The following is a 16,674-nucleotide window of genomic DNA, read 5'->3' on the forward strand; positions in this document are numbered from 1 at the left end:
AGATAGGAGAGGTATGTGGCAAATTGACAGTTAACCTCCAGCCACACATGGGTTGACTGTGCTATTGAAGTGAGGGAACGTCGACGGAGAAAAGAAGAGGAGATGAGACCAGCTGATGGCTGTCAGAACACGATCACACGACGAGGTGACAACGAAAAGAACTCTTATAGTTTTCTTACTTGTTTTTAGTATGTAGTTTATTGCTAATAAATCAATAAAACAGTTTAAAGTGTGCCCCGACTGCTTTGCTTCCCGCAAACAGGCCACATTGGTGACCCCGAGAAAAAAAAACTGTAAGTACAACGATTTATACACAACTATGACAAACACCGACCAAACAATGCCAAACAATATGAATATTACACCGTGCGAAGGCGATAATCACTCATTAATTGCACGGGTAGGCATTAAAGCGCCAGAGTTTTGGCGCACTGAACCAGAACTATGGTTTCTCCGGCTAGAAGCGCAGTTTCGACAAGCCAAAATCACAACTGACAACTGTAAATTCGACCATACTGTTGCTAGTTTAAACAGTGAAGTACTTATAGAAGTAGCAGACATAGTAAAGAATCCCACTGCTGGCAATGCCTATATACAACTAAAAACTCGACTTCTCGACAGGTATGGCACCAGCTCAGATGAAAAGATCCACAAGTTGATGGAACTCACTCTGGGTGACCTAAAACCCACTCAACTACTCCATCGAATGCAAGCTTTGGCCATGGATAGCATTAGTACGCAAGTTCTCAAAAATTTTTGGTTGGACCGCCTACCACCTTCAGTTCGAAGCGTTATATCTATTCTTGATGGAGACCTAGAAGAACTTGCTAAGAAAGCCGATACGTACGTACGGTGTTCCAGTTTTCCAGTCATGGTTGTTACCGAAAGCTCTACCTTAGACAAAACAGTGGCTGCATTGAGTGACCAAGTGAATGCTTTATCCAACAGATTAACTGTAGCTGAAGAAGGGCAACAGATTCAAATGACCAAGAGTACCAAGTCATCATCAGACGAACAGTGTTACTACCATCGAAGATTTGGTGCACAAGCAAAGAAATGTAGACCACCCTGCAATTTTACAAAAAACGATCAAAGGGCGCAGTAATGGCGGCAACCGCAGCCCCTCACATACCACGCCGCCTCTTTATTACCGATAGTGCTCTCCAACTTCAATTTCTTATTGATACAGGGGCAGACCTAAGTGTGCTTCCACGTAAAATCTGCACTGCGACTCAGCCCAGCACTGTACGCCTGTATTCTGCCACCGGATCGTGCATCCAAACATATGGTCAGAAACAGCTCACACTAAACCTTGGTCTAGGCCAACCTGTAACATGGACATTTGTAGTCGCAGATGTCACCACACCCATACTAGGAGCCGATTTTCTGACGTACCATGGCATTAGTGTAGACATGAGAAACAAACGATTAGTAAGTCCAAGTATGTCAAGCAGTATTACCTGTGTGTCTCGTCGTGTTAGGGTGCCAGAAGTAGGCTTATCCACTGCTCATCCCTATGATCGTCCAACTGTTGCTATACCAGAGGATACTGAAAGAGTCCAGCACTATATTGAGACTCGAGGTACACAGGTTCTTTTAACCACGAAGACTTCCACCAGACCGTCTTCAAGCTGCACGAGCAGAATTCAACGAGCTGATGCAGGCAGGCATTATCCGACCATCAAAGTCATCTTGGGCCAGTCCGCTTCACTTAGTTCAGAAGTCCAATGGACGATGGCGTGCCTGTGGAGACTTCCGCCGTTTAAATGCCATGACGAAACCAGATCGCTACCCTATACCGCACATCCAGGATTTTGCTAACCAGCTACATGGTAAGAAAATTTTCTCTTGCATCGACTTGGTACGTGCTTTTTACCAAATTCCAGTCCACCCGAAGGATGTCCAAAAGACGGCTGTAATAACCCCCTTTGGGCTGTACGAGTTCCTCCGAATGCCGTTCGGTTTGCGAAATGCTGCCCAGACGTTCCAGAGATACCTCGATCACCTTTTTCGAGAATGCTCATATGTGTATGTATACATTGACGATATCTTGGTTGCCTCGGAGACTGAGACTGAGCATGAGCAACACCTGGCATCAGTACTTCGGATTCTGGAAGCAAATGGACTCCAAATAAACAAGGATAAATCAAAATTCCGTAAACGTGAAGTAAACTTCCTGGGTGCCACGGTATCCCCAACTGGCGTTCGTCCATTACCGGCTAAAGTTAGCGCGATTCGTAAGTTTCCACAACCTACGACCTATCGACAGCTACGACGATTTATGGGTATGTTCAATTTCTACAGACGTTGGTTACCTAATGCTGCCAATGAGCTAATGCCACTAACGGAGTTATTGTCTCAGCAAAAGAAAAAGCAGCAAGAACTAACATTAACACCAGCAGCTGCAGCAGCTTTCACCAAGGTAAAAGAACTCTTGGCCGCGTCGACTGAATTGGTCTTTCCAGCACCAAATGCCCAATTGAACATGTCAGTTGATGCCTCAGATGCTGCCATCGGCGGTGTTTTGCAACAGCTTATAGGTGAACACCTACAGCCCATCGCTTTCTTCTCTCGAAAGCTTTCTAAGACGGAGCGAAACTACAGCACTTATGACCGAGAGTTGCTTGCCATATTCAGTGGCATACATCACTTCCGCCATTTTCTTGAGGGTATGCCATTTACCATTTATACTGATCACAAGCCTTTAACGTTTGTCTTCCAACAGCGACATAAGCGGCAGTCTCCACGACAGATACGTCAACTAGAATTTATTGGCCAATTCTCGACCGATATTCGACATATACAGGGCGCAGCCAATATCGTTGCCGATTGTCTCTCACGACCTGAAGTAGACGCTATCACAACACCCATTACTATTGACTATGACCGGCTATCCGAAGCTCAGACTACAGATGAGGGTCTTCAACAGACCCTGAACGATCCTGACAGTTCCTTACAACTTCAACGCATAGTTCTACCAGATAGCCAGCGGCCTATTTATTGTTCAGTCCAAGATGGTCGTATACGAGTTTATGTGCCAGCTGTGTTCCAAAGAGATGTTTTCCTGAAGTTCCACACGCAGTCCCACCCAGGGCATGCTGCTACATTACGAATGATTGCTGAACGTTTTGTGTGGCATTACATGAATCGCCAAGTCAAGCAGTGGTCACGAGAGTGCATCCAATGTCAACGTGCCAAAATCGGACGTCACACTGTTACACCTGTGACACCTCTAGGAATGCCAGACGATTGATTCGCACACATACATGTCGACATCGTTGGCCCACTTCCAGCAAATCAGAACTTTCGATACCTGCTCACAATCATCGACCGTTTCACAAGATGGCCAGAGGCCATACCTATCTCGGAGATTACAACCGAAGTCGTCGCGCAGAAGCTCCTTGAGGGATGGATATCCCGGTTTGGCGTGCCAGCAACCATAACAACGGACCGTGGTAGGCAATTTGAGAGCCAGTTGTTTCGCCAGCTCAATGGATTGCTAGGTGTACAACATATTAAAACCACTGCCTACCACCCACAATCAAACGGATGTATTGAACGCTTCCACCGAACGCTCAAGGCTGCTCTCATCGCCGCGGACACAGTATCGTGGGTTGAAGCCCTACCTCTGGTCATGCTAAGCCTTCGAAACACTTTCAAACAAGACATTGCATGTACAGCCTCCGAGTTAGTGTATGGTACCCCAGTGAGTCTCCCTGGACAGCTGCTTGTCCCTAGTGCTGTTACACCCGACGAGCATAGTTTTGTCCAACGACTACGTGAGACCATGGGAGCATTGCGTCCTGTACCGAGGAGCAACCACTCAGCCCGCACTGCCTTTGTCCATCCGGATCTACAGACTACGAGTCATGTGTTTGTGCGAACCGATAAAGTGAAGCCTCCTCTTACACCTCCCTATACCGGCCCGTTTAGAGTGTTAGAACGAAGTGATAAGTTTGTAACTGTGGATGTCCAAAATGTTCCTCAGCGAATTTCCATGGACCGACTCAAACCAGCATATATTCCAGTGGCCCAACAGGTGCAGGAAGAACATGCATATGCCAACCGTCTGATGAGCAACACAAGTCAACATAGCCGTTCGAAACCAGCAGGTTCTTCACTGGAGGGGAGCCCTGTGGCAGATTGACAGTTAACCTCCAGCCACACATGGGTTGACTGTGCTATTGAAGTGAGGGAACGTCGACGGAGAAAAGAAGAGGAGATGAGACCAGCTGATGGCTGTCAGAACACGATCACACGACGAGGTGACAACGAAAAGAACTCTTACAGTTTTCTTACTTGTTTTTAGTATGTAGTTTATTGCTAATAAATCAATAAAACAGTTTAAAGTGTGCCCCGACTACTTTGCTTCCCGCAAACAGGCCACAGGTACTTTATCGCGGGTGTCACAAATGCGTAGTTGCCGTATCAACAATTTAGTTGGGATCTGAAAATTACGTTAGTAGATATGTACCGTGGTTATGTGGATGCGTGTGTGATAAACTTATATACCACGAAAACAAAATAAAAATTATAATAATATTGAATAAAACGTAGAAAAAACTGTTAATAATATTTATTTTCGTAAAACGTAATTAATTCTCAAAGGGAAGGTATTTTTGTATGTATCGCGGACAGATACAAATTATGTCTTAATGCTTACTAAACTAAACACAACACAGAACACGCGTTCTTTGTTTGTTTTTCTAAGCCAGACGATAAACTCAAGTATTATTTTATCTTGTGATATCATTGCTTACAATATCCTATTTTGTTTCCCATTTATAAAAAATGCAACGTATCGAAATATTAAAGTTTCCAGCATATATATAGTAAATAAACATATTGTAGAAACACATTTCAATTTTTATGTCATTTCTATTCCACATGTGTTTCACATTATTTACTGGTAATCTAATGCACTGTAATTTTTTATTTATTTATTGATTCTAACTTAACTTAAATTAAATTATTTAAAGCTCAATTTATTTTGAAAATGAGTATTATAATTACCAGTTAAATGAGCTACACGTTCTTGTATCAACTAAGACTTTATCTGCATTAGCTTCTTCGGTTGTAAACTTAAAAACATTGAAAATTATTTTTCGTGCTTGAGATACCAAAGGTTTGCCTTTTAATACACTTGCCATTTTAATAAATATAAATAAGTTTATAATATAGCCACTCCAAATAAAAATGTAAATACTTGACAACACTGTTAGATATCTAGCACTAATTCCACGATGTGAACTCGTAGCCAACAGCAATAGAAATGAGCAATCCCTACCACTTTTCAATTTGTTCTACGCGCAACCCGCCAGCTCTCGCTTGTCGGATAGTACATATCTCTAAAAAATAGAGAGGGGATATGACATACGGTGAAGTAGATGGATTCACTTCCGCAATATTGACTTTAGCATGGCTTTAATATTATCTTCTTCTTAAAGTGCCCTCTCCTCAATGGAGGTTGGCTACTACAATTTTAAAATCTTCTCTATCTTCAGCTATTCTTATTAGCTGTTCAAAATTTAGCCCTGTCCATTGTCGGATGTTTCTGAGCCACGATAGTCTTTTCCTTCCTAGGCCTCTCTTTCCCTCGATTTTTCCTTTCACTATAAGTTGGGCATATTGGTACTTATTATTTCTCAGTATGTGGCCTAGGTATGATATTTTTCTAACTTTTACTGTGTTAAAAAGTTCTCTTTCCTTGCCTATTCTATGCAGCACTTCTTCGTTTGAGGTATGCGATGTCCACGAAATTTTGAGCATTCTCCGGTAGATCCACATTTCAAAGGCCTCCAATTTATTTACGGTTGATGTTTTTAGGGTCCACGTTTCAACTGCATATAGAAGAATCGACCAGACGTAGCATTTTGATAAACGTAGTCGAATTTCGAGTTTTATTCGAGAATCACAAAGCAGTTTTTTTATTTTTTCGAAAGATTTTCCGGCCTGTTCTATTCTCGATCTTATTTCTAGATCAGGATTTAGGTTGCTATCGATCCAACATCCCAGGTACTTAAATCTATTGACCTGTTCTAAAATGTGCCCATTTATTGTGCAAGGTTGAGGTACGTTTTGGTTTTTTCGGATTGACATCACTTTGGTTTTTTTAATGTTTATTTTCATAACAAATTGCTCACAGGTCGACTTGGTCTTGTCGATGAGTCGTTGTAGACCTACGTCGGAATCCGCAATTAACACTGTATCATCGGCGTATCTGATACTGTTGATATTTACGCCATTCACCTTGACTCCATCCTTGGAATCCTCCAATGCTTCTTTAAATAGAAACTCGGAGTAAAGATTAAACAGCAGAGGCGACAGAACACATCCTTGTCTAACTCCCCTCCTAATTTCTACTTCTGCGGATGTGGAACCTTCGATCCTAACTCTGGCGTTTTGGTTCCAGTACAAGTTTTTTAAGAATTTAATGTCTTTTCCATCTAAACCGACTTCTTGCAAACGTTCTAATAGTAGGTCATGTCTTACTCTATCAAATGCTTTTTCGAAGTCTATAAAGCATATAAATATATCTTTCTGTTGGTCGTAGCATTTTTGGGCGAGAACTAGTAAACTGAACAGGGCTTCTCTCGTTCCCATGCCGGCTCTGAATCCAAACTGATCGTCTCCGATGATTGTTTCGCACTTTCTATAGATACGATTTTTAGTAGGACTTTTACTGCACGACTCATAAGGCTTATCAGACGGAATTCATTGCAGTGTTGTGGGTTTGGCTTTTTTGGTAGTGGGATGAATATTGACTCCAGCCAATCTTGGGGTATTTTACCTGTATCATAAATGCGATTAAATAAAAGGACAAATATTTCGATATTTTCTTCGCTGATTAATTTTAACGTTTCTGGGTATATTCCGTCTGGACCTGGGCTTTTATTTGTTTTAAGATGATTAATTGCATTTATGATTTCAGATTTCAGAATTGTTGGCCCTTCGTTGTTATTTTCCAATCTTGGTTCTTCTCGTATGTCGTGAAAAAGAATTTTAATATAGTTTTCCCATTCTTTCAGTTTGTCTTCCGTTGATTCTAGCAGTTTGCCATCCGTGTTCAGCATGGTGTGAAAAGTCGTTCTCTTGGTAGTCGATGTAAACTCTTTTACCTTTTTATGTAAATTAAAAAAATCGTGCCTTTGTTGTAATTCTTCTATTTCCACGCATTTTGTTTCCAGCCATTTCTCTTTTGCTTCGGTTATTTTTTTTCGAATTATTCTGTCTTTTGTATTCTCCGTCCTTGTCATTTTTTCGTTTGGATTCTCTTCGTTTGTTCATTAATTGTAAAATCTCTTCTGTCATCCATTCCTGTTTGTTATTTCTAGGTGTTACTTTTAGATGTTTTTCCGTTACATTGTTCATTTGTTCTTTAATAGTTTTCCACAGAACGTTTATGTCATCGTACTCGCTAATTCTATTGTGGTCGATATTTCCTAGATTTTTGTTTAATTCTTTATTTACTGTCTGATGTATGGTGTCGTTTTTCAATAATTGGATGTCTAATAGTTGGTGTTGAGGTTTTTGTTTCTTTATTAGTTTCCATCTTGCGCGAACTTTTGCAACAACAGGATTATGATCGGAATTGATGTCAGTTCCAGGATATGTTTTTGCACTGATGATTGCAATGTGATATCTTTTGTTGACCAATATGTAATCTATTTGGTTACGGATTACTCTGTTTTCATTGTGTTGTGGTGAAGTCCAAGTGTACAATCTGCGAGGGTGTAATTTAAACCATGTATTTGTCGCTACCATGTTGTGTTGTTGGCAGAATTATGTCATTCTCTCTCCCCTGTCGTTCCTTGCTCCAAGTCCGAAGTATCCAATCAATCCAGAAACTTTTCCTCTACCTAACTTAGCATTAAAGTCACCTAAGATAAATGTTAGGTCTCGTTTTTTTAATTATATAATTATAATATTATGGACCTGCCCGTCGCCATATTGGATAGTACATAGTGTCAAATCAAGTGGTCCCATTTAGTAAATACAGAAATATTGTTTGTGTCATATCCTCTCTTTTACATATCTCTGGTATTTTTAAATAAAAGTTCTCTGGTCTGTATTTAACTTAAATACAGATGTCCTGTATTTTATTAAAGGAGAAAAATAAAGGACCCAAAACTGGGCATGCGTATATGTCAAAATAAAGGTGCTTTTAGTACAGGACGACATAAAACACCTCTTCAAAAACTCTCTATTTTTACATATGATAGTACACCCGTTTTAAATGCAACGTATAAGCAACTACCGTTGGTAGAATTTTTCCGATGTTAATTTTTTTATTTTTGGAAATAGGCATTAAATACATTCTATGTATACCTAAACGTTTCAGCCATTTCATTAGTAGTAAGCTTGTATTGTTTAGTAAAGGCAGTAAGCAATATTTGTGTCTTTAGCTAAAGCTAAATATTTTAAAATCAAAATAATACTTACTTTCTTCCTCTTTTTCTTCTTTTTATGTAAACATGAATCTGTCTGTTTTTCAATGTGCCTTCAGTAAGTTGTTGTTCCATCGTTTTCGTGGTCTTCCTACTGATCGTGTTCCCATAAGGAACCGTATCTTGACGTCTGTACTACTATATTTGTTGTCATTCGGTTTATATGATCGTTTCATTGTACTTTGCCACTTCTCACTCAGTTCTTGATGTTCTCCACCTTGCATCTACGTCGTATATCTGTACTTCTAGCTCTGTCCCATAGTATCTTACTATCAATTTTTTTAAGTGTTTTCATCTCTGCTGTTTCTAACATAATTACTTTGAATGATATAACTTAGCAATACTTATGCAATATTTGTGATCCCAATAATTTTTAGGCATATTTCAAATGCCTCAAATTTGTTGCCACAACTCGAAATCGAAATATCAGGCGATATGTTTTGAAGACAGGGCTCTATTCATGAAAATTCCGTATTGATGGATAGGCATTCTTTTATGCTATGCTATGTTTAAATAAAACTGGTCTTTCGATCGGGGCAAGATCGTTTGGAAATTTTTATAAACAATTAAGACAATCTATAAACCATTCGATAAAACATGTTATCATACTACACGTTTTCTAACTACACGTTTTTCAACTACAAATCTGAGCGGACTAAACGAAGTGACCATTCTTAAATAGCTAAATCATGCGCAGTGGAACAGTGAGTCATTGCGTGCGATATATAAAAATTTTCTAAGCGCAAATAATCTACTTCGCTAATACGAAGTATTAGTGTGTTATTCACTATAAATATATAAAAGAGTCACATACTATTTAGCAATTTCTAAAAATAATAGATTAAAATTTAGAACATTGTGAAGGGTCTTTTATAGGGATGGCGGTTTTTGACAAAACACCGGTTTTCGGTTATACCGGTTTTTTTTTGCTTACGGTTTAACCTGGCGGTTATAACCGGCCAAAAAAACCCGGTTTTTCCAAAAGCCGGTTTTCGGTTTTTTTTTTAATAAAATAGGTTACAAAGTTACATTTACAATGCACTTTAGTTTGCTATACTACATTCGACTCGATATCAATATAATCAAAATTAGTACTATCGAAAGAACATCAATATAAATATAAATAAAACACAATTTTTAATAAAACCATTTTATTCTACTAATTATTATATTTATTTATTATTTTATTATTATTATATATTTATTGATTATTATTAAATATAATATATCGTAAGATTAATATATACATATTACAATAATATACAATAAAAGTATAATATAAGTAGAATGAAGTAATATTTTAAGTAAAAAAGTATAGGTTAGAAGGTTACAAATAGGTTATATTATATGAAATGGATTTAGCATTATGGCTAGTATTTTTCATGAAGCATATTGAGAAAAACTCGTTCATATATATGTTAGTCGGTTAAGCGGCTTCTCTCATCTGACACAATATCATTCAATGATGACACCAGTCTCTCTGATGCCACCGAACTTCCAACCAACGACATGTATTTTTTAACTATAAAAGCCAAGCCTGGCATACAGGTTCTGTTCTGCTCCTAGAATGAAAACGGATCACTTAATCTCGGCAGCAAAGGCTACTGCAGATATAGAGTCAATCAGAAATGGAACCACTGTTCACCAACTCCACATCGTGTGAAGACCAAAGAGGGTTTGATTTTAAACTCACTTTAGCTTCTTCATTCTGGAAGGAGCAGGAAGGAGAAAGTTTTTCGATTTCGGTAAGATACGTCCTAAAGTACAAGCCTAAATTGGATGTGACTGTCTCCGCCATAGACGGATTCAGATATAGTTTTTTTAACCTCGGGTTCGTAATTGTAGCATGGCAAAGCAGGGGTTTCGTAAAAGCTTAGTGCCCCTCTCTTAAAGGCTAGTTATAAGCTTTTGGCATAACTTTTGGGCTGTACTGAGGTTTGGCTTGAGGTTTTTTAAAGATCTTTCGATAATAGACACAAGGGAGATAACATGTCTAGCAGTAATGTACTGGGAACCCGAAATCTCCTTTGTGGCCTTATCGAAAGGCGATAAAATTTCAGTAGTCAGATGTAGAGAACAGTAAACCAAAATTAATATACTACTGCTCAACAGAGAGCGCTAAAATAATTCAGGTTCTATTGTCATTGAATATATTATGACAGTAGAATATAATATGTAATTATTGTATTTAATTATTGATGCAAATTTAATTTACCATTTAAAAATATAATCTTCTAAAATACCCACCAATTTTCCTCTCCTCCCAAACCCAAAAAATTCCCCACCCCAACCATTTCAACTTATAAAAAATTTCCCAGACTCTTTCAAATGGGATTTAAAAAAAATAATATCAACATAAATATTTTACTTAAAAATAAATTGGATAATGCAATTCATCTTTCATTTTTACTACCATCAAAAAAATTTATATTGTATTACTTTTAACACGTTTGTATATTTGTATAACAGATACATTTTAACTCATTTAATACTTCCTGTATGGGTGTATCGTTTTTAAAATGTAGGGAAATCCTTGGAAATTCGTATTCGTAATCGGTAATTCGATATTCATAGTCAGAACATTATTTTTGGTAATTAGAAAAAGCCATTCTCCCACTTTCAATGTCAAGAGTCAAGTGTGAAAAATAGATGATGTACCAGATCGCTTCTTATGTAAATATTACGGCTACAAATACCTTTTCAACGAAATATTATAATAAAACTTAATTGTTTCTGACTGATGTGAGTTTGCACTTTCAGTTTGTTTCTGTATTTATAAAATAAAATAAAATTTGAATTATGGTTTTTATGGAATAATTACTTGTGAATAATAATTATGATTGGTATCCAAAATAATACCTAACCTAATCGTAATCACGGTAAAAACCTAATAACCGGTTTTTACTTTAAAAATAAAAACCGGTTATAACCGGGACAAAAAAATAACCGATAAAACCGGTTATTGCAAAGTACAAAAACCGGTTTTCGGTTAAAACCGGTAGGTTTTTCCCATCCCTAGTCTTTTATATTAAGATAAATATTAATAACTCTTTTTTAGTATTTTTGGCCTTTTTCCAGGATGCATACTTAAATCTTGCATGTAAATTAAAATTTCAGGAAAAAGATTAAATAAATATAGAGTTTTAGTAATTTATTTTGTATTATTTTACAGGTGTAGTAAGTTACAACTAATAAATTACAATTTATAAAAATTGCAAGACTGAAGACATCTAATTACTTGCTAAAAAATCATATTAAAATACTTTTTTTCTGTAAAATTTTGTGGGGAATCCAAATCTGTATTCAAAATGATATTTGAGTTAAAAAATAATAAAAAATTGCAGAAAACTGTCAAAAAAGACATAAAATTTCGGAAAAGATTGGGAATTTGGCAATTCAAGTGAATGTAATACCATTTCATCCTCTGATATAAAGACTGTGCTTATTTTTACTTTAAAGTATATACTTTTTAATCGTTTTTCAATTTTAAAAGAAAAAAAAAGATATGTTTTTAAGATATGATATTTTAAGAAAAAAAGGATTTTTAAAATTTTCATTGATAATTAGACTAACTTTAATACCGGGATCGTATTCAGCAGAAAATTGTAGAGAGTTTTAGATATTTTTTTGAGCATCTAGAGCCCGCTATGTAAGACAAAGTGATAAAATACGGAAACATTTTTTTTTAATTGAATTACATAAGATATAGACTGCAATTTTGGATCTACAGGTTTGAAATTTGGTAAATTATTATATTTTGTAGTATAGAATATGCCTGTAAAATTTAAGCTAAATCAAGAGGGATCGACCGACTAACTTTGCATATTTGACGTGAAATTACCCTACAGCCGACCACAGGAAATTCATTTTCCTTGTGGTTTTATTTTAATCTTCTATGCTTCAGATTATAATGTAACAGTAAAAACGTTTTTTCTTTTAGTGAGCTGTCAGAGATAGTTGAGTATGTCGAAAAATCAGGTTGCGAAGTTCTGCGAGCAAGAGACGAATGGGGGTATACGCCTGCCCATTGGGCAGCCCTTGATGGTAATGTTGAAATTATGCGTTATATTGTCGATAAAGGTGCCCCAATAGATCTTCCTTGTCTCGGCACTCAAGGACCTCGACCGATACACTGGGCTTGTCGAAAAGGTCAGTATGATAATATTTAAACAGATTCAGAAATCATTTTCTTGTGGCCCATTGAAGTTAAATATTGTATTTAAGTGGGATTAAACTACAATTCATTTTAATTAGAATTAAATTTAGCACTTTTTGTTTTTGACGTTTCTATTTCCAATCCGGTGTAACATTATAGTTTTAATCTAGAGTAAAATTTTAACGTTATAATTTTATTCTAGAGTAAAATTTTAACGTTAAATTTTGGGATATACATTTTACATTTATATAAGTTAATCTATTCTATGTTAAAAAATGATATTTAGGTGCTTGTTAAGTTTCTCCCCTGATTTGTGAAAATGTCCAATAGTGGAATATTTAGAGAACAATTTTTTCGAGTGGGATGTGTTGCATTTAAAATAAAAGTTACCTACTTGTAATTAGAATGGTCTAGTAATTATTATCAGATATATACTTATTTTTCAATATTTAAGTTTTCGTATTAATATTTTTATTTAAAATTACAGTAAATTAAATAAAATAAATTAATTTTAAAATTAAACTAGCAAATGAATTTACAATTTTTATATTTTACAATAATTTTTTTTATTTATTTACATAAAATAATTCGACAACTATGGCCATTGCTAAAGGAACGCTAATATTAGATATACATATATCAAATAAGGCAACCAAATAATAATTATATAACTCTAACTAATGTCTATTAGATTAAACCGTGTGGTAGTGCTGAGTGGTTTATAAAAACAGTATAGTTTTCATGATCTCTGTAGAGTTGTTGAGCGTTTCCTTAAGAGTAGGTTTTAAGTCCAACGATTTATACATATTGGTCGAACAATCAAAATTGTAACTATAATTATTACTGAGGCACTATGGCAAAAGTTGACATGTCCAAATTGCTATTTGTTAGCAAATGATCAAAACAACTTGTCCGGTTTATATTGTAGCATTTCTATTTTCCTTTCGTATGTATTAAAACACCGAAAAATATTTTTAATCTGTTTGGGTCGCTGATATTAATAATATAATAGTTTTAAGTTTGTTTATATAACAGAGATGGTAGTTCTTTGATGTTGATTCCGCTTAGTATTGCGGGTCAAATAAATATCCACTTAGATTGGTGAGAAAGTTATGCGGGGAGGCGAACGATTTTTAAGAATTATGTCACTCTGCAATAGACCACGATAGGATTCAAGTCATTGTTTAGTCCGGTTTTTTTAAAATTCATAATGGTTCTTCGTTATTTGTTTTTTGTCATTGGGAACTCAGAAGCAGTGTGGAGTTTAAGTTAAGTTGTATTTGAACTAGATAGCTTTCGGGTGAAATCTTCAAAGCCGGCAAGGCAATATTTCAATTTGAAAGGTGAATTTGTGCTCAAAATGGTAATTGGTACTTTTTGTTGAGTTAATCACCGATTTTTTTTGTGCTGTGCTTTATCTGAGAGATTTGTAAGACGGCGTTTCCAACCATTTGAGAGGTCCACATGGTTTTAAGAAGAAATTAAGTGGACGAGTTTTGAAGATTGCAGTTTGTTGTCATCCAGGATAATCTGAAGACCGAATAAGTTGTCCAACTTACCAAGACTTGTCCATTTTGTTGTGTTCCATGGTCGTCCCAGACACTTTAGAGTTTGTATGAGACAGTGTTTTTGATCCAATTCTAATCCCAAAAACTTCTTAAAGGAAATATCAGCTAGAGTGATATAAGGTACTTTTTATTAAAAATTTTCATTTAAAAAAGTAAAAATGACATTTTTCATTAATAAAAAAAATTTTGCTTTCATGACAAGCTAAAATTATATATAAATAGAATTATAAGCTTTATGAATTAGCTAGTTGGCATATTAGTATTCTTTTAAAGAAATTAACAATAATTAAAATTAATATTTCAAAAAGGTTTGATATTTCGTTTCTACATATAACAGTCAGTATTATCCTTTTTTTGACAATTGGTACATAACCATAAATTTGAATTGTTTTGTTATTAAAATTTTTATTTTAATGATAATTTAAATTCCTGTAAGTGTCCTCAACGTCTGGAGCTTATTGTAAATTGTTACAAATAGCGCCACTGTAAGTTTTGTTGATAAATTTTGTTAATATTATTTGTAATAACTGTTGATGTGAAGTAATAATAAATATGTAATGTTTCTCTCTAAACCAGGAGTTGTAGAATTATTTCTTTTAAAAAGATTTTCATCCTTTAATATTTTTTAGGAGAGAAAACCCTTTCTTTCCATCCAGCAAGAGGATTCTTTTAAACGGCGTCCATTTCAAATAGTTTAGGAGCCTTCTTGTGTTTTATTTCCCAGGAAATCTATGTAAGTATTTTTTGATTTCTTTCTTTGTAGTTACCCTATCCAGTCCTTCTTTTATTCACTTACTTACGACCCAGCTCTCCACCCAAACCAAGAGTATCCGTTCGCAAACGTTTCGGTTTGTTTGCTTACCCTATTTCCAGTCCAGTAATTGCTCAGTCCCCACTTTTAACCTCCTATAAGTGATACCCAATGTGGTAGGCAACTTATACCGCTACAATATAAAATTGTAGCACTCGAATGTGAACAAAATGGTGTTAAACAAAAATATATGGACACCATTGTGTGTAAAGCTTATAGTTATATATAAAATTTATTACTTAGAAGGGGGAAAATCGAAGGGGGAAAACATATTAATTTTTGTCATTTTTTTTTTACTTCTGTTAAACATATCAAAGTAAGGAGATTGATAAAAATTACAAAGTTATTTACAAACTTAAGAAAACAATTTTAGTATCAGTGTTTACAAATAGTTATTCATTATTACTATTATCAGAAGAATAGCAATCCTCGATTTTGGCGGCTTGATTAGGACCCTTAAGCTAGAGGGGACAAATGACCTTAATCCAATTTAACCTACGTAATATTTTTTCACCAATTTCTTACTAATCTATTACTACTCTAATACTTTTTCACCACCAAACCAGCCTTAAGGGGAGCTTTTCTGCTGGCTTAAGATTCAAGCTAGCAGAATCCGAAAAAAAAATTTTTTTGTCTGTGGCATATTTTTTCAGCCATTTTTTACTAATTTATTACCACCCCAATAATTTTTCACCACCAAAGCAACCTTAATGGGAGAGATTCTGTTGGATTAAGGTTTAACCTAAGCAGAATTCAAAAAAAAACTTTTTGCCTATAGCATATTTTTTCACCAATTTTTCACTAACTTATAACCACCATAATAATTTTTTACCACCAAACCACCCTTAAGAGGAGCGATTTTGCTGGCTTACGGTTAAAACTAGCAGAATTTAAAAAAAATATTTATGATATAAGACAGTGTTCTGCTAGGTTTTTACGAATTTATTACGGACTTAGTTATTTTCCACCCCTTATGGAAAGTCAATAATTCTGTTATATTCAAATTTAAGGGGAGAAATTCTTTTTTTTTTTCAAATTCACTATCCTCTACTTATAACCGAAACAAAAAAGTGTTTTTTTAGTTTTTACTAAACTCTAACCACCCTGTTAATTTTGCACCCCTATATCAATCTTATTTGGAAATATTCCTGCTAGCTTAATATTCGAGCCAGCGAAGTTAGAAAAAAAAATATTTTTGAAATACCACAGTGTTTAGCTAGGTTTGACCAAATTTATTACCACCCTAATAATTGTTCACCCAAACTAATCCATGTGGAAAGTCAGCAATTCTTAGGTTAAAATTTAAGGTGAAGAAAAATCTATTTTTACAATTTTACTGTACTCTATCAATCAATAATTCTGTTAGGTTAAAATTTATAGCAAATTTTTTTTAATATTTCACTGTACTCTACTTATAATTAGAATAAAAAATTTTTCTGGTCTTTGCTACACTTTCACCACCCTGATAATTTTCCGCCACTAAAGCAATCTTATTTGGAAACGGTCCCGCTAGCTAAATATTCGAGCCAGCAGAATTAAAAAAAAAATATTTTTGAAATATCAGTGTTTTGATAGGTTTTTACAAATTTATTATCACCCTAGTAATTTTTCACCCCTTAACTACTCCTTGTGGGAAGTCATTATTAAGCTATTAAGCGGAAACTCGAATATTAAGCTAGCTAATTCAAATGA

The 16,674-nt window shown here is 35.4% G+C and overlaps 1 protein-coding gene across 2 annotated transcripts in view; it reads left to right on the forward strand.

Annotated features, from left to right (window-relative positions):
- Patsas (palmitoyltransferase Patsas) overlaps positions 1-16,674 on the forward strand; it is a 113,599-nt gene that overhangs the window by 2,300 nt on the left and 94,625 nt on the right. For both annotated transcript variants that reach the window (XM_072529810.1, XM_072529809.1), the window contains exon 2: positions 12,388-12,596. In XM_072529810.1, coding sequence (XP_072385911.1) covers positions 12,388-12,596 — 209 coding nt within the window. The remainder of the gene's footprint in view (positions 1-12,387; positions 12,597-16,674) is intronic.

The sequence above is a fragment of the Diabrotica undecimpunctata genome, chromosome 4, assembly GCF_040954645.1.
Source record: "Diabrotica undecimpunctata isolate CICGRU chromosome 4, icDiaUnde3, whole genome shotgun sequence".
In the NCBI taxonomy this organism is placed as follows: Eukaryota; Metazoa; Arthropoda; class Insecta; order Coleoptera; family Chrysomelidae; genus Diabrotica; species Diabrotica undecimpunctata.